Here is a 21896-nt window from a genome sequence, read left to right on the forward strand (position 1 = left end):
AAGTAATTTCACATGGTATATAATCACAATAATTATTTTTAAATGTATAATATGGGTAATACTAACGAAATGTGAAATCCGCTTGACAATATGTGGACGTTAAAATTCATGTACTTAAAGAAAATCACACATTAATACTAAACACTGCCATCAATGACAATCCTCTATAATTTTTAAATTATCGTTAATAACCACCAAATAATGTACAAACCTATTAATATTTCATAAACAAATGGTTATACAACGCTCGGCGTTTTCTGTCTTTATCGATAACAAGAAAAATAAAACCTAAATGGTGAAGACTTAGAATTGAAATACAAATTTCCATAATCAAAGTACTTTTGATAGTGTAAGGAAAATCAAAGTAAAATTAGAATAAGTGTGAAAGCCAATTTAATTCCGAATCACTTAAAGCTAGTGTTGATGAGCATTGCACAATCCATGCATCCACATATTATCAGCGATTAAATACAATCTAATTTGTCAGTATATTTACTTCGCACGCAGTTCACGACAACTGGATTGGACGCGGAGTAAAAATACGAAATCTGTGCGTTTGACTCGATACATTCTATAATGTAGGTGAATTAAAATTGAAATCCCTATGGCACAGACAGTAAAAGTTAATACGCAAATTATACATCGTTACATCCAACCCAGTCTGTCTGCTAGCCGAGCTATTTTAATCTTTCCAATCCTTCTTGATTTCGAAAGACCATTCCCATTGGAGATGGATATTCTTGTCGTCGTCGGTGAAAAGGCTGTTGACGGTGTAAGAGCCCCTCGCCATGAGCCCTGAGGGAGCGTCCTCTGGAGGAGTCGTGTACGACTGGATCTCCGTCTTGGGGGGGTAGGAGCCCACCATGTGGGTCATTTTGTCCACTGAAATGAATTATTGGTTATTAAAGTGAGTGAAATCAAGTTTGAGCCCTGTCACAATCAACAAGTACGTTATTGAAATCTGAAAATACAACAAAGAATCTGATTCTCATTTTTTATCAAATTACATAATTTTATCACTTGATAATACGGCGCTTAAGAGATATTAATTTCTGATCCATCATTTCTTATTTGATAAAATATTTAAATAAAACAATGTGACAAGGCTCAAATGTCAAATGTAAATTACTCCCTTATCACCAATTAACATTTTCATCTCTGTTTCACTGGTCTATGACATCTACCGTCTTGCTAAGTGATACGAGGTGAAAATGTTTATAACATTAAAAAGCTACAATGTTAACGTTTTTGGGTAATATCTAAATAGGTATACATAAGGTTTAATATCCAAAGTCACTAGTTGGAAGAATCAATTTTGGAGTTAGGGTACTAATACATCTCCAGGAGCTGAAGGATGTGGACACATGAATTAAGTCCATCAGTAAAATAAGTGCAGTGTATTCATGTGCCCTATACCAAAAAGACATAAGGAAACTATCGACACACTTTTATCAATATTTTTAGCAATTATTAATTTCTGCCTATAACTAAATTAATGTAACTTTGACCGCCATAATTGAAATATGTTTTTTTTTCTTATAACGAATATGAAAATCTTGTGAGGAGCTTGGGGAAATATAAAAAAAAACTCCTTTATACATAAATTACTAAATAAGTTTTAGGATTACAACATCAATGACAATCATGCGAAAAGCTTTAGGAAATATTAAAAATTCCTTCATAGGTAACTTATTGATCTAGTGGGATTACAACACCAGTTATGTGAAATGTGCGTTTTTTTTCTTTAATTATCGTTTTAATTAAATTGTGTAAAAACAGTGTCTACATGTGTAAATTGAGAATTACCGTGTTACAAAGGTAATAATACCGTGTTTTAGACAAAATATCAGTAAAACCAACTAAATGTTTGGAAACAGCTTCGAACAAATGCAATAAATATATATCATTTCATCTACTAAGACGCGCCTTATTACTTTCTCTGATCGATTAGTGTGTGTAATCAGCATAAGTGCACACGCACACTACGATAGATAGCGTCGGGGAAAGTTACTGGATCAATCCCATTATCCCATGACACCCCGCAACACCCTCGCTCTAAAGGTGGTGGGGCGCGTCTTCGTGAATGAAATGATCTATACTTAGTACTATGGCGAATAACACACGGTAATAATCTTAATACATTGGTGGTAGATTATGAAAAATTTACTTGATTGCTACTATAATTTTAAACATCAATTGCACTTTAAAATAATTATAATTGGTGAATACAGGCCACATTGAGATCATTTATCGTAAATTGCATAGATGCATTGCTGAATTCGGGTTTGAAGTATATTGACGCCAGTATATGACAATGCAACTAGACAAGCGCAGGCCAGTGGCGTGCAGAGCCTTGCAGTTCACGTGCTGTAGATAAGATAATTTCCTACAATCGTTAAGGCAAACAGAAAGAAAAAAAATATATATGGAAATGATCCTAGCGATAGAATTATCGATTGAACATGTTATACATTTTTTTGTTTTATATTAGGGCTAATGATTGTAGAAAAGCATCTTATCTTCAGCCCGGAATTATAAGTTAGCAGCGTTCTGTTTGACACTGTTTATGGGCATTAGTGACGCTTGGCATCAGACAAACCGTTTCCACATTCAGTTATAGGAAAATATATCATATTACAAATATAAATAAAGAACATTTTACTTTTACCCGACATTGAAATAATTACAAAGTGTCAAACCAAATAGGGACAACTTCCCCTTGTTGATACACCTCTACGTGGCCTCAGTTATTGTATACGATTGTTGAATTGTGTTAATGTGATGTTGCATACAATACACGCTACATATAGACAGACATACGTGCACAATATATGGAATAAGTTGTGTTAGCTTCTGAATACTAATTTACGTACCAGGCACTGTCCGCGTATGCGTGGAAAAACACAATACAATATTAGATATAGTCATAATAATCTTATTACATTATTGTTGTATTATTTATTAATTTATATTGCAAAACTCAATTCTAATTAAGGAAAATAATAAAAAGAATGATAAATAAGTATTGTAATATACATTTTGTATGAGTTTTATAATTAACTTAGAACAGGAAAGTCACAATTTAAAATATAATTAGCTTAGTCTTTCATAATAAGTAAATTTTGAAATATCGCGAACACTGAGTGGAAAATCTCAAATGTGACTCCAATTGAAGGCGTACTATCTACTTCACTATATTTTGACTAAAAAAAGAATCCGCCTCGTTTAGAACATTATCATCTCATTTTAAACACAGAATGATAGACCAAAGCATTATTAAGGTATTGCTTACTAATTGCTATATAATCGCGTAAAGTTTCATGTCACAATGAATTCTTTTGATCAAAGGAACATAAAATTCATGAGCCCTCATCGTACTAAAGTTTACACAATATACGGAAAATAATATAACATATGACACTAAGTCTAATCTAACCGGAGATTGTATTAAAAGATACCAATAGGTTTTTTTGGCAACGATCGCGCAAATGAACCAAACAGTTCGGCTACAATGTAACAGAACAAACACGACACCGTGGTGCGTGTTCTTTTGATTATAATGCTTGTGGTTTGTCAAGATACGAAGTCACGTCATAGTTTTTCGACCAATAACAAAAAAAAGACGTGGACACTTGTGCCGTGTTTATTCACATTTTTTAAAGGTCCAGGGGCCTTATTCTCTATCCCGCACGTTATTTTGACAGTGCGTAACAAGCACGTAACACAACCCATCATGTTTAGGACTATAGAAATTTGGCTTACAGAATACCATTCCACACACATTTCTCGAAGATAACATGACACGGCCGCGTTACGCGTTTACACTATCATACAGAATCAGGGCCCTGAATAGTTTTTTGAAATGCTTACAAACGACTTGGTTTTAATTAGTTTATTCTCGGGATCGGCTTTAATAATATTATTAAGTTTGGGATCGTTTATTGATAATATATCGGAAAAACAATATTCTAACGGATTTCTCAAAATGCTATTATTAGTTATCAGTGTGAAAACTGAGTAGTGAAATACCAGAATATTATAATTTTATCAGTCTGTAATCAAAGTTTTACAATAATTCTAATTATTTTGACTTCAACAAAAAAAAATCAACTCTTTGAATTTATCATTATCTATCTGCAATCTTTTAACCCCTACTTTCGTATAAATAAAGGTTATAATCACCTGGAACGCCAAGCCGGTACGTCTTCTGGACGTACTTGAGCCCGTGGACGATCTCGCGCTGTACGATAAAGTCGATCCTTATCCTGTACTGAACGCCCTCCTTTATCACAAACACCTGAAATATAAAATAATCATTTTGTTAATATATTGGCAGTGAAACAGTATAATTATTATTAATTAGTAATGGATTTAGATGCGAATGCAATGTGATAACTTCTGTCTGATCGCTAATCAGTACAATTGCTTCATAATATGATTATAATTATAAATAAATATCTACCCATTTATCATTTACTTCATTTAATTATTGTATTTTACAAATCCCAAAAAGGCAACTTACTTATATTGCATAAAATATAAGAAATAAACTCTTTTATTTAGATAAAATTATTAATTTATTAAACTTGCAACCAATGGCTATTAAACCTCATTTCAATATAAATTTTATTCAATGATTAATCCTTCTTTCATAAATTGACGGCATATGTAATATTTACGTTCTATTTTCAAAACATCTTAATTTATCCTTTTAGAGGAGAATTATAGCATTATGTGTTAGCGATCATGACTACGCAACGAGCAACTAATGTTGCGTAAATTCACGATTAGAGGAACACTTGAGAGCTGAGTTATCGTGATCTTTGAACATCAAACTTCAGATATAATCTATACTAATATATAAAGCTGAAGAGTTTGTTTGTATAAAACGGGCTAATCTCAAGAACGACTGAACCGATTCTGATTTTTTTTCCCTAATAGGAAGCTACATTACTCCCGAGTGCTATAGGCAACGTTTTAGGCCAGAAAAGTATTTATCTCGGAACAACTTTCTCAGTCGCAGGCAAAATCCTAATAATTGAAATCTGTATTAAGATCATTACCAATAGCAAATGTTTGAAAATGACGTTCCTTTTATTTCATAGCAAAGTTCACTATTGTTACTATTTTGTATGTTCTAAATTATACCCTATGTCATCGGTACCTATATTTTCCATGTTTACAGTGGCCTGTGGAATGGACTGACATTATAAATCGTCTTAGAAATTAGATATAAAACAAGTATGCACCCAAATTGTAAAAAAAAACAGTGCTTTTATTTGACACGAGTTAATAATTCTTATTTACGTAAGATTTTATCTACATTCTACTCGATTTCAAAACAGAATTTCAAATGCAGGGTTGGATTTGTCAAAAGGCTACAGCCTAGGGGGGACTACGTATTTTAAAGTAGGAGCATTTATTTTCGGTCCTGGCCTACCTGAATAGCCTATAGTAAAGAAGTGTAAATCCGACAACATTGTAAAATAATTCTTTCAAAAGAAATAATAGAGCTGAAAACACGTAATTTAGCTCTTGTGCTGCAAGTGACGGCTGGCAACGATAACCTCTTATCACACGAGTCGATCCTCCTTTCCTCTTGTAATATGATAAAAAACTATCTCGCATGTTTTTAGCGTTGTTTTTAGAAACATCGGAGTTTAGTAAATATATTTAATTAGTTGAGTATTAACTGGGCTGGGAAATTACTATGCATTTGAATAAGTGTCTGTATTTATGATTTATCATGACTAGATATAGTACTGAGCAAGTTTCTGATTTTTATACGAATATTAGTAACCCAAAACTTAAGTTTGCGTTCCTATAATCCTAAAATCTATTTAAAATTAGTTTCTTGAATAGAACGGAAATCAATCTCATAAATGAGAACACGGAAGTGCAAAAAGAATAGTGTGTCAAAAGTTAAAACATAATCAAAATTATTATTAAATCACAAACGATTTTATTAACATTTTTATAAAACATAAATAGACCATAGATACTACTCTAAATCCGGAAAATAACACAAATAAACATCTATTAAAAGACATTGTTACACCGTGCACACTAATAGTAAATATGTTTACACCGATGACTCGCGCGAGTGGGCGCGGAACATTACGCATCCATGCATTTGACAACGTGTGTGCGCGTAACAAATTTCATAAAGGCCAGGTAGACGCTGCATGTGGTATTTACATCATCCGCAAACTGAACACAAGTGTTTGCTGACATTTGTAACGGCCCACGTGGCTAATGCCGCGTCTACATTTGACAAATAGCATGATTACATTCGGTATAAAAAAAAACAAAAGGTGATCAAGATTGAAACAAACATTAACTGTTATCAGTCTTCATCTATACATATATTATAAAGAAAAGTTTGTGAGTTTGATTGTTTGTATGGGGTAAATCTCTGGAACTAATAAAGTAATAGGAGGCTTTGTTTGTTTTTTGTATGTTTTGCTTTGTTTTTATCCCGAAAACACTTTTTAACGCGGGCGGATCATGCGCAAAATAAGTTATTGAGAAAATACAATATTGTCTCGTCACATCTCTGCCGACTGCTCGTGACCAAAAGCCGTAAGAGCACATATGAAATTTCAAAAAATCGCCAATGCTAGGTGAAAATATAATCGCACAATGATAAAATAGTAAGATCCTCAATGAACATTGAACGTTCTCCGCCGAGTTGACGATGTATTGGACTGATTTAATGAAAGAACAAATTTTGTACTTCCTGCCTGTCTCTGTTTGTTTGTTATATTCTCTGTCCTGATTTATCATTGCAATTGGCCGCAATGATATAATAACACGGTATATTTTATACGTAATTGGTAATTTATATCTCAACGTATAAGAATTTTCCTTTTATGAGTGTTAATTAAACGTGTCAATCTGTGTTAAGACCAATAAAAAAACTAAATATAAATAACATTCTACAACGGTGCGTTTGCAGTTATATTAATAAAAGTAACACAACATAGACTCTAACACTATTTGAAATGAGATAATGTATACTTTTTCCTGTTCATTTGATGTTTATGCAAAGCAAACTAATTCTTCCCTAAGACTCGGGCATACATTCACAATCAACACAATACGTTAACTATTAATATGAATAAGTAAGCTATAATGAAATGGGAGTAAATTCCCAATAATCCAAATCAAATTGCACTAGCCTTCGAGTCGAAAGATATTTTTTGGGTGAAGTACTATGTAGCATAATAAATAATACCAGTCCTATACTATATGCATACTGCCCAATGTTGGTCACGGGCCTCCTCTACTACTGAGATGGTATGGGCCTTATTACACCACGCCGGCCTAGCTTCACATACCTTCGAAATTCTTTTTTTTTTATTCTATTGTATGTAGGTTCCCCAAGATGTTTTCCTTCACCATTAAAGCGCACGGTAATTTATAGTATCATACGTCATGAATAATCTTAAGCAGATGGGTCAACACCATTAAGGTCGCAATTTAATTTTCCTTCCACGTGTATCCCACGTCAAATATATATCACCAATGAACAGGTACGTCAAAGTATCGCGCGCCAATCAAACCGCGAAATGCTTTGGACACTGGAGATTATTCAATCAAAAGTCATGTACTAAGCCGACCTGGAGGATTGCCAAGCCGGCTCTCATATCATACTCTAATTGCGAGCCGAATTATGGGGTAACAGACGGAACCGTTGTGCACCTGTCGGCTTGATGATCAACAACTGAAGGACGTAATGTTTACGACGCACATACAACATCACTATCGGAACTCGTATCTCGTTTAATAATATACTGCATTCTGATCACAGTTGTATCAACGTGAAACTCTGGTTCCGAAATTCTTAAAGCTTCTTTTTTTAAATAGGTTTTTTAAATGCCCTATGGTAATTTAGGGAATAGTCTGTAAGTGTGACAAATTTCATCCAAATACATTAAGGAAAAATCTTGATCCGAAATTCTAAGACTCTTTTTAAAAATAGGTTTTTTAAATAGGGTAACCTAGGGTATAGTCTATAAGCGTGATAAATTTCATCCAAATCTATAACTTGATTAGTACCAAACGCTGTGACATATTTTAATATTACTGAGTTTAATATTATAATGAGAATTCATGACTAGGAAACGCAACCAGTTACACAGACTGACATTTAATATTAGTGGGAAATAATTAATGGGGTTCGACGACTTGAAAAATTTACATAATTTTAGGCTGTGTCTATCACATTGGTAGACATTTTTAGACACATTTGTGATAATGTATATTTTACCTAATAAATAGTTCAATTTTGTAATATTAGAATAATCCTTTTTTAATAAACAAATTATTACTTCGCATAAGTATAAATGAAAAATATACTAGGAATAAAGAAAAGTTTCTTTCTTTTACTACATTTATGTAATATACCTAATTTCATTATGCATTTAAGGTAATAAAACACTGAAACTATAACACCAATCACCATCCAGAAAATTCATCCATATCATGTGACGAAATGTGTATGAAGTGCAAATCATAATCGGGGCCAAATCATTCGTCGTACACATCTATCTATACACGCATTGAGAAAACACCGGCCCACGCAATAAATCTGTCGGTGCAGTTGTGTCCCGGTGGCGTTCTTTAATGAGAAATAGTTTTATTGCTTGTTACACGAAACAACGCGGTGAATGAAACTCGACTGTTGAACCGACTAAATATATCTCCCTGTAGACGCGACAGTTCTGCATGAGAAGAGATTTATGCGAATAATTAGGTGCATCATGATCGTATTGATTCAAAAATATTTTACTCTAAGACAATATATTCTTTCTGTATTTGTTCGTATCACCGATATTAATTCAGAAGTATTTTACTTCTAAAAAATATATTCTTTCTGTATTTGTTCGTATCACCGGATATTTAAAAAAGAAAAACTTTGGCACAGATTACTGATGTCTGATTGTAATTTTACCACAATAAAAAGGCCAAGAATTTATTCAAAATTTTCCTATGTTTGCAATTTTTTCCTATTGTAGTATTTTGCTGTGGTTGCATACACACTTTTTTTACAAACTGTTCCAACTTTCACCCATGCAAAATATGGTAAACACGTTTATTGATTCCTCCCGCGCACACGTCAGACCAAAATTGCATACAATTTGAGTCTTTAAAAGGTAAGTAAAATTTAAAAATTAAGTGCTTTCTTTTTTTTATATTAATGACATTAAATGGCTATAGGATTCTATAGAAGCATGGAAGTCACAGTTTAGATTAAATTACTAAGACCAAGCGGCCACTATCCTGCATTTTGCAACACAATGAAGATTGACGAGCCACACTCCCATTTAACTAATGTTTAAATTGTAACTAGCGATTGCAGTCACAATGAAATCTCAGTACTATAGAAATATATTAAAAAAAATATATTTGTTCTAGATCCTTGTCAGAACATAAACAATAATTTTCTGTAACTTTTAAATGGATATATTACCTGTTTTTTGAGATCAGTGAGGTCCCCAGACAGATCAAGCTCGACGTCGTCGCGTCCAGTGACGCACAACGCAAGCTTCTTCACTATCACCTTGCGTTCATCACTTGGATCTGAGAAGAATTTATTGTAAACATTAAGAGAAGAATCACCTATACTGTTTGTTTAATAAGTAATGTGTTGATTACACTAAAACATGAACTGGTTTATAATCATTTATAAATGGCTAATACTTGCTACAAGCAAGTTGCTTACTGCCAACAAGAATGTCTCTTGTTTTAAACAATGTTTAAAAAAAGTACTCAAATATATTCTACCTTGCTAGTAAACAAGATTCAAATGATAAATGTCTAGGGATTCTCAAAAACCCGTCTACCATATACCTACATACCTTCTTCATGGTTATGTCTCAGTCTAGTTACTATTAAAAGATAAAGTAAATAGTCACCTTTTTTCAGTTCCAATATTGATACTAAATACTTAGTCTGGCCATAAATACTGTTACACTTAATTATAAAAAAATATTACATTTGAATTTCGAATCTGTCATTTTTATACGATTGTTCATTGTGTTTTCTCATTTTGGCGCCAATACATTGTAAAATATTTTGCGATATTAAAATGGTGTGGGGTGATAAAGAGAACCGAATCGCTGTGATAGCATTACACAAAGTAGGTATGGAGCCAAATGCAATTTTTAAAACTCTCCATACACTTGGTATTAGTAAAATGTTTGTGTACCGGGCTATTAATAGGTACAATGAGACCTCCTCTGTTTGTGACAGAAAAGATCTGGCCGTCCACGTAGTGTTCGTACGAAAAAGGTGGTCAAAGCAGTAAGGGAAAGAATTCGAAGAAATCCTGTCCGAAAGCAAAAGATTTTATCTCGGGAAATGAAGATAGCACCTAGAACCATGTCGCGTATTTTAAAAGATGACTTAGGACTTGCAGCCTATAAGAGACGCACTGGCCATTTCTTAACTGATAATTTAAAGAAGAATAGGGTGGTAAAATCGAAACAACTACTGAAGCGGTACGCAAAGGGAGGTCACAGAAAAATTTTGTTTACGGATGAGAAAATTTTTACAATTGAGCAACATTTTAACAAACAAAATGACCGTATTTATGCTCAAAGCTCTAAGGAAGCTTCCCAATTAGTCGACAGAGTGCAACGTGGACATTATCCGACTTCAGTGATGGTTTGGTGGGGTGTTAGCTATGAAGGAGTGACTGAGCCATATTTTTGTGAAAAGGTATCAAAACATCGGCACAAGTGTATCAAGATACCATTCTTGAGAAGGTAGTTAAGCCCCTTAACATCACCATGTTCAATAACCAAGTATGGTCCTTCCAGCAAGACTCGGCGCCGGGTCATAAAGCTCGGTCCACGCAGTCTTGGTTGGAATCGAACGTTTCGGACTTCATCAGAGCTGAAGACTGGCCGTCGTCTAGTCCCGATCTTAATCCGCTGGATTATGATTTGTGGTCAGTTTTAGAGAGTACAGCTTGCTCTAAACGCCATGATAATTTGAGTCCCTAAAACAATCTATACGATTGGCAGTGAAGAATTTTCCCATGGAAAGAGTGCGTGCTTCTATTGATAACTGGCCTCATCGTTTAAAGGACTGTATTGCAGCCAATGGAGACCACTTCGAATAAGCTTTTTATATTTTTAATTGTTTTATATTTATGTATTAAACTGACACACTGTAAAAGTAATAAATGTTATTTGCAGTTAACAATTTTCTTTTTTCTTTATTACAATATTTATGGCAAGACTAGGTATATTATGTTTCTGAAGTATTTCAGGCTATTAAATACTGAATAAACATAATATTCTGTAGCTGTCAATGTTATCGGCCCTATGAGTCAAAGTGTTTCACATCATGTCCTCACCAAGATAATGATGAACATTCATTTGTTTTTCATTCAAACACACTTACGTGCTGCATTATCATTGTAATTTTTTTTTTAAGAAATCACAGGCTATCTTTATATAATTAAGGATAAGTTTAGTCTGTAATATACTAATAATTTTATACACATATTCCATGAATATACCAAATGCAACCGATTAACTAATTAAAACTATAGTAATCATAACTATGAAAATCCAACAATCATCTAATTTTAAAATCTAACCACCTAAGTACATAGTTAAGTGATCATTTATTGGATGGAATTAGAAAAGTATTGATTCAAACTAGCAATGCATATTATTTTAAAATAATTATTATAAAAAAAGAAATAAAGAGTTTTCTTGAATCAATGTTTCAATTAACATGTTTTTCCATATAAAGGCATTTTATTACCCATACATGCACATGTTTACTTGATGAATAAGCAATGTGTTTGTTATTATGTAGATAATTTCCATAACATAAAACAAATATAGAACTTTAGAATAATTTTAAATAATTATTATATTTGTTATTTAATGTACAAATATATTAATAAGTATTGTGATATTATTTAAACTCAGTAAAAAATCATGAAACTTATGTAACTCATATAGTTTAATAATACAAAAACGTGAGGGCGTATTCAATGGGTGATGGGCAAGTAGATGATCAACTATTACAATTAGCTTAAATGTGATACATACTCCTTGTATAATAATAGGAAGATGAAAGAATAAGAAAATTTAAATGTTACATTAAGAGATGTAGACAACAAAATTATATTAAATTTAACTAACCATTCTTGCACTTGTAGCTTTCAAAATTCAAATTCAAGTTCCCATATCACAAATTGCATACCAGCAGTATGCCATCCACATTTACAGAAAGCTTTCTTAATATAAACAAGTGTAACAAATTCTTACCAACAACAACAGTTCCTGCCTGCGCCTGCCCGAGCAATGCCTCTTTGTACTTTCTTAATGACTCATCTTCCTGATCCGCTGCAAGGATCTCCTCAATAGTCTTCTCCGGAGGAGGTTTGTATGACGACTTGATTTCTTCCTCCTCAGTATCTTCTTCAGGGTGTGTGCTACTTCTGGATCACCAGACATGTTTTATCTGGAGTAGACAAGTTTCTCTAAATATAACTGAATTCAATTTACAAACACTTCACTGATACTTGTACATTAAATGTTTATACACGCAGGAAAAAGGCACTGAGATAAGATTTATATTAAAGTTCGTGCTTATCTCTGTATTGCCAGTGTACTAATAATACACTAAGCGAAACTGCGACTTGAGTGTACCACCGTACGCAATTGATATATAACAAGAAAATTACATATTCAATACATGCATTAAAAAGACACTGCAATGATTCATACTATTCATAACCTATACTTTATTACGTGTATTACAACGGCTCAAGTCTAAACGACATAGATCAATAGTTTTACGTGACGTACGCCCTTTATCTCCTTATGTGATTTCAATTGGCGATAAATTCAAGTTTGTCGAAATTTGTCAGCAAGGACATACTTTAATACTTGTGAAAATATCTCGTCCGGATAATGGAACCGCCCAAAGATAATAAACTTGGAAGAGGACAAACACGTAATGGTTTTTATAGGTACTAAATATTCGTAAAACAAAACGTAATATTGACCTTTATAATTATATACCAGTAAGCAAGAAAAATTAGCGGCTTCGTCACTGCTGCTCCAATAACGCCGGAGCATATCATCGAGACACTGCATACACAAAAAAATTACTTACGTTTTGACGACAAAGCGTTGATGGCTGATACAAAACGAAGAAATTACGAATACTTTAAACTAATTCTTACAGGTATTTGTGACGTACACCAAAATAAAGATAAAATTTCCAAAAAAATTAACGATTTCTAAAATCTATAGATCAAAAATGACGGACAAAATGCTTCCGGGCGGTCATCGAACCCTAAAAAATAATTTATTCACAGATCGTCTATGATCATTCACGGCTGTATCGACTCCTTATTGTTTTTGATACAAAAGAAAGAGATAGACGTCTACGTTATGCGCAAAAAAACTATTTGTAATAGGTATCACTCGTATTACTGTCTGCAAATCTATACTAAAAAAAATTGTGAAACAGAACTGTTTTTGCCTTAAAAGCAAAAATATTATTATATTATTAACGAGTTAATTAATTAAAAATATAGTGTCTAGATAGTTGATACTAAAATATCTACTTAACGAGCTATTTTAGAGAATATTGCGACTAGAGATAAGTCGTATTTAGAACATATTGTACTAGGTTAGATATTTTACGATACTAGGCAGTACATACCTGTTCCTATTTTGACAATACCTAATCTACCTTTCAATTTTCAAATATAGCACTATTTCTCCTTATGTTTAAATAAGTGGGGAAAAACTCTGAGGGAAAAACGAATGAAAAACAACGCTGAACAGATTGACTTGGAACTTGACAAGAACAATACATATAATTCATTTTTCACAGAATATCTTTCAAGCGAATCATTATATTATATTTTCGTGAAATTCTAAAAATCGTGTATTTTTTCTTTGGTCACATCCACTAAGTCGGCAACACTAGAAGCACTAAGCAGCGCACCAGTGTTGCCAGAAGGTTACATTTCTTACATTTTTCGTTACTTTTGACCACCTCGCGTAACATGTAAGTAATTTTTATATTTAAGGCAATTTTCGTAATTTTTGAGAACAACGAGATTTGTAATACAACATTTTTATTGTAAACAGTTTACGAACGCATTTCTATTCAACGCATCCAAATTGAACATGCCTAAAACTGGCGGGTTTAAAAAGTATTTCACTCCATATCACACTCAGAGATGGCTCGCCATGAGAATATGAAACGTATCTTGCATATATTAAAACTTGATTTTGCTTGAGTGTGCGCGCGCACATTTCCTACTTCGCGAGTTCCCGCGGTTTCGCAGTTACAAAAATGCTTGCCCAAAAACGCGTAAATTAAAAAAAACAATAATGTAACTTTTGCAGCAAAAATGTAACTTTTCAGGAAACGAAACGTAACTTACGACTCAAGGGCCCTGGCAACACTGCAGCGCACAGCGGCCCGGGTCCCAATGATTTATTCAAACGACTGTTCCTTCTTACATAAGAGCTTAACATATACAAAAATAAATAAAATTACAGGAAATTATAAACAACAACGCCAGCAACAATATGTCAGCCTATATAATACATACCTACTGTAACGAATATAATATTATATTGGATAGCATATTATTACTTATATATATAGCAACTACCAATGGTTGTGGACAATAGGTGTGGCCAATATGTTGTTGGGAGATTTATTGTCACCTCGGCAGACATTCGGAGTATCTTTCAGTCTTTTAGCAGGGCCTAGTATTTACGTCCTCACGTCATCGTCACGTCATTTGGAATCATGTCACTTGATCGAGATATATATATTTTTTCTTTCTCTTTATTTCTAATGTAACTGTAAGCGGCTTCGGTATGAAATACTCTTTAACTGTCTGTACCTGCGGCGGCGTCGTGTGACGGGTCGGCCGCTTCCCTACAATATGGTTGAGGAGGCCGATGGCTGGCACATGCGTCAAACTCTTGAACAGGTGCTGCTTGTATGGACTGTTCTGCCCATTTCGCTTACAATTTCTACAATTGTTAGAGGTGCTAGGAGGAAATACTTATAAAGATAAAGAGAAATTTCATGATTCCTGAGAGGGTTGTGCAGTCATATAAAAATTTAAATTAATTTATTCCTTATTTCACGAGCCTAGAAATGAACTGCTCTAAACTTTTTTCTCTTCTCACTTTATCATGTACTGTAGTCTTTATCCTAAACTGATTGAAAAGAGCAACACCAGAGTTTCTTGCCCGTTCTTCTCTGGTGAAAACTGCTTTCCAAACTGGTGGTAGAGTTAATATTGACAGAATCTAAATAATGTATAACATTTTACAGATTCAAATAAATCATATCATTTCATTTCATCGAAAAGTCAGCATACAGCGCATGTTCACTCACAATATTTTGGCCGAAGTGCAATGGAGGCCAGGGCCATAGTAAACGGAATTATATGCGAAAAATAGGCAAGTATTGCCTACTCATCATAATGCCGGCGCAATACAGAGACAAATATTTGAACAAACACTTTGCCACACATTTAAAACACGTTTACGGACACTGACCAAATTTTAATTTTTATGTCTTTTACTTTTAGGTTTCCATAATATAATCGGTTCTCCTTCAAGCAACTCGATAACTTTGAACGCTTTGATGTGGGTTGAAACTCAGAACAATGACAATGCTTGTTCTTGTTCTGAGGGTTGAAAAACCGATACTGAATGCCAAATACGCAAACATTTGACACAAACTTTGCACAAATACGCAAGTACCCGTGCCAAACATGAGTTCAAACAAGTGTTCAAATATTTTCATAGAGTAAGTAATATACTACGTAAGAAGAGGCGGCACTTAGTACATTGAATTTGAGCTCACGCACACATACGTGAGCCCAGTAGAATTACATTTTGTACCAACATTACGCAGAAAAATGATACGCAAGGCTGCCAACTTACTATAAATCTGCTCGTTTCTAGGAACGTTCCTTATTTAATCGATATTATCGATAATTTTGTATCGACAGCTTTATATCGATAAAAATTACTGACCATAAATCTTACACTGGAAAAATTATGATTGAATTTAGAATATTAAAAATAAAACGTCCACAATTTTTAATAATTCCCTTTATTTAATTAGAAAATACACAATATTATCACGTGAATTTCTTATGTATAAATTGTATAATGTTTAGGTCTCCTACTTAAAAATTCATAACACTCCAGTTTTCCGTTATTTATTCCAATTCTTATATGGAAATTGAAAAATTTTATACCTTACAGATATGATCTTTTTCCGTCTAATCAACAATTACTATGATACAATTATTGCAAGGGCAAATTCATAGATTTCACACGTGCCTTTTTGATTAAGTTACTAAGCATAGAATTGAAACTCCATAATCTAAAGTATTCTCTTCAACGACTACCTGAGGTTGTAAATTTGAATTAAATACACATCACTTTTATGTAATGTTTTAAATCATAATATAAATTTTCTGTTACCGGTGTAGATCAAGTGGATACTTAGCCATAAATATGTTTGACTTTGGGTACTTTTGTATGCCACAAACCTCACATTTTTATACACATTAATTCTTTTCCCCATTCTCGCACACAAAATCAATAAACTACACAAATGTAAACAGAATTAGAGTCAACATCTCGGAATAATAAGAATCACTATCTCGTAACACACACTACACAAATTCCTTCAAGAAGAAATATACACGAAACGGAAAAGCTAGCTCAACTCAACGTATTCGGCATAAAACATAACTTATTATTGAACATAATCGCAATAATACAATTTTTTTGCAAATAAACTTCAACAATGACAAATCTACCGTCAATAATGGCGACAAATTATCAACTATCATGGTAGCCAACATACTTTCAAAATTTATTGGATTATTATGTTGGTACAAGATGTTACGATGAGACGTCCTTTTGTCAACCAAAACTAAACTCTATGTAACAGCATTAAGATATATAATCATTCATCATTACACAAAATGTTCTAAGTGTCCACCCCCTGAATATTTTTGCTATGTGTGGCTTCGGCATAATAATATGATAAAAGAAAGATTAGAATGGAATCTGCGTTGCGGCAGGCCGATAGGCCTTCCTAGCCACTTAATGCTTGACATGGCAGCACGGTCTTTGACCTTAGGCGGTTCTCTGTGGAAATAATAAAAAAAATAAAAATAAACGTCAGTTCGTACTTTTGTAAACAAATAAAATTTGACTCAGTTATAAGTCTAGTTTATTGGTCTCTGGTTATAAGTTTTAGTTGTATCTAAATAAAGTGCCATTTGTTAAAAATGAAATAAAAATGCACAAATCATGTTTGTACGTAATTTTGTAATTACCTATGTTATAAAACTGTTATTGAAACTAAGTTATTAATTTTATTCTTTGCAGAAGACAAGGTACACATTCAATGCCATAAAAAGGCTGAATAGTTCTCAAATAAAACAATGTACTACCACCTACAAATGTCAAAAACACAGAAGACGAAAAAGAAAAAGAATTGGAGAGGATAGCCAAAGATGTAAGCTCTACAAATTATGTAATCTTCATGCAATTTTTTACGTTAATAAGTAATGAAAATTACTAAATAAGCTACATAGCATAAATTTACAGCTGATTACAAATTTTCAAGGATTTGTTTGCGTATAGATGTAAATAGAGGTTATTTTGTGTTGTATCACTCTATGTAAAATTGTAGTGGTTTATCTCCTATTTAACATAAATGATCAAGAAATTGTTAAATGCAGCAGCCATTAAAATACTGTGCCAGTCAAGTGATATAACATAGAAACTTTTATGAAATTAAAACAATGAGATAACTACACAATAGTCTCGACAGTAGTGAGTTGAATACCATAAGTATAGAACTAAATTTTTTCACAGCCTTTAAGTTTTCATTTTTTTTTTTAGGCCTCCATAGACAACCCACCAACAGCATGCTGCCAATCGGGTTGTTCCAATTGCGTGTTTATAGTGTGGGCAGAAGCTCTAGCGAATAAAATGCAAAATGCTAATCCAGAGATAAGTGAAAAAATATTGAAAATGGTTGACGATCCATCTATGAAAGCATATTTAGAGATGGAACTAAGATTGCGGGACTGAGAAAATGACTCAGATGTTGAAAATTGACATTAAATGTTGAATAAGTGATATAAGAAATAGAATATTGCAATAATGATAGTTAGATTAGTTGATAATTATAAACAAATAATGTATTAATCTAATGTTAAAAACTCTATTTAGAAATATATATGTAATATAGAATGGCATATTAATTTATTATGAGATTGTAGAATTGAGTTCATTTTGTTCTAAAACTTATAGTATGTTAACTTGTGCACATAAAGCTAGGCTGGTGTTTTGCAGTATTTTCCCATTGTGGTCTTAGTAAATAGATGTATGTAAATAATTAAATCCTCCCAAATTGGTATAATATCCAAAACACCATTACATACAATTGTTTTATCACTGTGATAACATTTTACTATAACAATGCATTTTAATATGCTTAAAATAAAATGCATTTTACATGGTAACAGGGCATAATCAAAAGAAGGTGATTCGCCTAAGCGTGCTGGTCCGGGTGCATGTCTTGTTTGCCATCCTGACAGGCTGCTACTGGAGCTATGACTTACAATATTTGCAGCGATTAGGCTGTAAACTTCTAGTATAATTTATTCCCACGACTGGTAGGAAGGGCTGCATTCTATTAGGCGTAAGGACAGCTCTACTATTTTTTAGATATAGTGATTAATAAAAATAAAATAAAGTTATCCTCCACCAGACCGCAGTTACTACTGAAGTTACTTACCACCATTTTTTTGTTCCCCTGACCCTTTTAATAGTTCCGGCCTGCGTTTCGTGGTTCGATTGCTAGTTCGCTACGACTACGCGTATCCATCATCGTTAATGTCTCATCGCTAGTGATCGTTCTGAGCCGAGGTTCGTAACGCGTAAGTGGGTTGCCCTCGGCATGGTCGCATAATTTTTCTAGGAGTTGCGGAGCGCCTAAAGCGCTCACTCAACAGTCCGGTGTGTTTGTATAAGCCGCCATTGCAGGTCGTGTAAGAAAAGTAAAGACTGACCCCCTTATTTATAGACGTTATTTATCTAAGAACTGCTGTGATAACAAGTCCGTTTCTCAGCTTTGTTTATCAGACAGCTTGCTGTTTGTTGAGCTTTGTTTATCTGACCGCCAACTAGACACAAGTTGTATCTCAATATTAGCCAATCACAACGGCCCTATGTCTACGCACTGCGAAGGGTGCCATGCCGTCAGCACTGAGAAACAGACTTGTTATCACAGGTTTTGCTCTTGTCCTTAGGATAAATTACATCTATGAATAAGGGGTGAAAATTTATATCGTCGTACACAAAAGTCGAATAGAGACGTACGAGTGTAAAGGATTTTATATTTCATATTATTTTCTACTAATATTATGTCCAACCGATTTTAATAAAAGGTCCTTGAGACGTGTAGCACCCTTTTGCTAGTATACCCTATTTGCTAGTATGTAATGTTGAGTAGGACATACAAGAGGCGGTACATTTGTCCGGGACATGACGTCAAAATGTAAGAGTGGCTCAAAATTATATATTGTACTACTTCAAATTTTATGACGCAGCAGTCGCGTTACTTATTCTCCGTCTCAGGTAAACTGTAGGACGAGGACAGTGAGGTAGAGAACCGCATGCTACAAATTACAGTAGGACGTTATTTTACAATGGATATTACATTACTGCGTTTCGAGTCGCGAGCGAGAGGGAAATATTTTGAGGGTTATCATTACAAAATACTGTAAGATACGCATTGAAGCGCCGAGCCCCACTACGCCTCGCCTCATTTGAAGTAGGACGTTGTACCGGCTCAATGCTAAAAAGAGGCTACTCTTACAAACTCTTTTTATGTCATGTCCTACCCAACTCGTACTAGTATATGGGGACAGATAGATGGCAATCAATAAAAACTATAGCGCGCGACCGCAACGCCGCGCTGCAGTAAAACTGTCCTAAAACTGTAAATATAAAGTTCTAAATTCAAATAAACGGGTAAAAGTTACTAAAATTGTACTGTATTTTGTGATTGGTTATTAATTTTAATTCAATTAATATCAAGTATTGACAGGATGTTTATAAAAATAAAATACGCACTTAGTGTTTTATGTACAAAAACTTTATTTCATAGACAGTCAACAGCAATTTTTTGATCCACTCATAAACATCAAAGATATAAGTTTTGTAAATTGTCCATCTTTAGAACATTTAACAACAATAATTTTACAGATAAATATTATATAAAATACATATACATCAATTTAAATCTTACAAATAGACGGACATTATTTTATAATTTATAAATATAACATAGTTTAAGGTCGTTGATATATAAGTGTACAATTCCGTTGGTAAGTTTGTTAGCATTTTCTACTATTCGGGTAAGCCCGTCTTTTTAATTCCTGAAAGATATTTTTATCTAAGATTAATAGTTATACACCACTTACAGCAATATAACAACACATTGTAGTAATGTCCGCAAAATATAGTCTTATTTTCATTGTCTTTTATTCCATTGTAATCTACAATAATACCAATATTGAGCCAGTATTTCTACTATTTTTAGCTAGCTACATGGCCACGTTGAACTTTTTAATTTAAATATTTACACGAATTACACTTATTGAATCTCTACAAAATTACCAGCGTAAAACATAGTACATTATTATATAAGTAGATAAAATGGACATGCATGTATTATTTTAATAAAAAATCTAATATTGAGATCAATGACTAGAATTGTTCGGACATTCTTTTTCTTAATATTTAGAAAGTTAGCCTATATCTGAACTGACATCGTATACGCGAACACATAGCTACTTACAATAAACCCATAATATGATATATATTTACATACGCATGCTCGAAATGATTAACTTGTAACTCTCCAAGAAATCCTTCGCTTCATTTTTAATCACAACATTTAAAAATTATACGCTACACATTTTGCAATCGTAATCTACTTTTAGCCCGAGCACGAATTTACGCGCTATGTATGGTTAAAGTAATAGTTTTGACAAAATATTTTTTATGGAAATTTGACCAGCGTCCCATAAACGTATTTGGAACTGTAAACTTCGAATAGTAACCGCTATTTAAATAAACGATCCCAATAGATTTTTCCATCTATCCCACACATCGACCAATCAGGACAAAGTTTGTTTTGACATCCTTACAAATGATTTATATTGGTTGGTTCATTCTCGAAATCAGAATTAAGATTAAGATCGTTTATCGGAATGCGTTGTATATCACGCCTAACGAAATTGGCATAATGTACCACAAACTTGAAATGTACTTATAAGAATCGGCAGTACGAATTTGTTATTTTCTTTTACGTATACACGTTAACTTACTGGATACGAATACTAGATATACGATAATGCGTAAAACCTACTATTAGGCCATAAATCCAAATCCAAAAACAATAGGATTCAGTATATAGATACGACCTAATATACTTCCATTAAAGCTCATACCATCAAATTTCAAATATCTAATATTAATATCATTATTATTAGTAAATTTTCCAAATCAATACATTCATCGTTAATTTTTCAACAAAATCTAAAAAAAATGACTAGGATATTTCAAAATACGGAAATACTACTCACAAGCATCATAATACATACTGAAACTATAAAAAATATAGATAATTATTGGTTTACTATAAAATATTACCCATATCTATTTTATTTCGTTTTGAGAGATTTTATTCTCGATAAAACATTAATTTAAATGTCTATTTACATACAGTGTTTTAAATGTCAATAAATACACAACACAACTTTTGTTCTTACA

General features: G+C 33.1%; 2 protein-coding genes across 2 annotated transcripts; one reads left to right on the forward strand and one right to left on the reverse strand.

The window, feature by feature from the left end:
- Positions 1-376: 376 nt before the first annotated feature.
- On the reverse strand, positions 377-12752 carry LOC119191782 (rho GDP-dissociation inhibitor 1-like). Its single transcript, XM_037445647.1, is given in 5 exon segments — positions 377-882; positions 4183-4297; positions 9476-9585; positions 12297-12458; positions 12461-12752. Coding segments are annotated over 5 exon segments (612 nt in total). The 5' UTR covers positions 12486-12752; the 3' UTR covers positions 377-682.
- A 4753-nt stretch (positions 12753-17505) lies between these two features.
- Positions 17506-18326, forward strand: LOC119191783 (oxidoreductase-like domain-containing protein 1; the record flags this gene model as incomplete). The annotated part of the gene is made up of 2 exons (XM_037445648.1): positions 17506-17562; positions 17952-18326. Coding segments are annotated over 2 exons (249 nt in total), but the record flags the coding sequence as incomplete, so codon positions are not given.
- Positions 18327-21896: the final 3570 nt, after the last annotated feature.

This window comes from Manduca sexta, unplaced genomic scaffold (assembly GCF_014839805.1).
Source record: "Manduca sexta isolate Smith_Timp_Sample1 unplaced genomic scaffold, JHU_Msex_v1.0 HiC_scaffold_1917, whole genome shotgun sequence".
NCBI lineage: Eukaryota > Metazoa > Arthropoda > Insecta > Lepidoptera > Sphingidae > Manduca > Manduca sexta.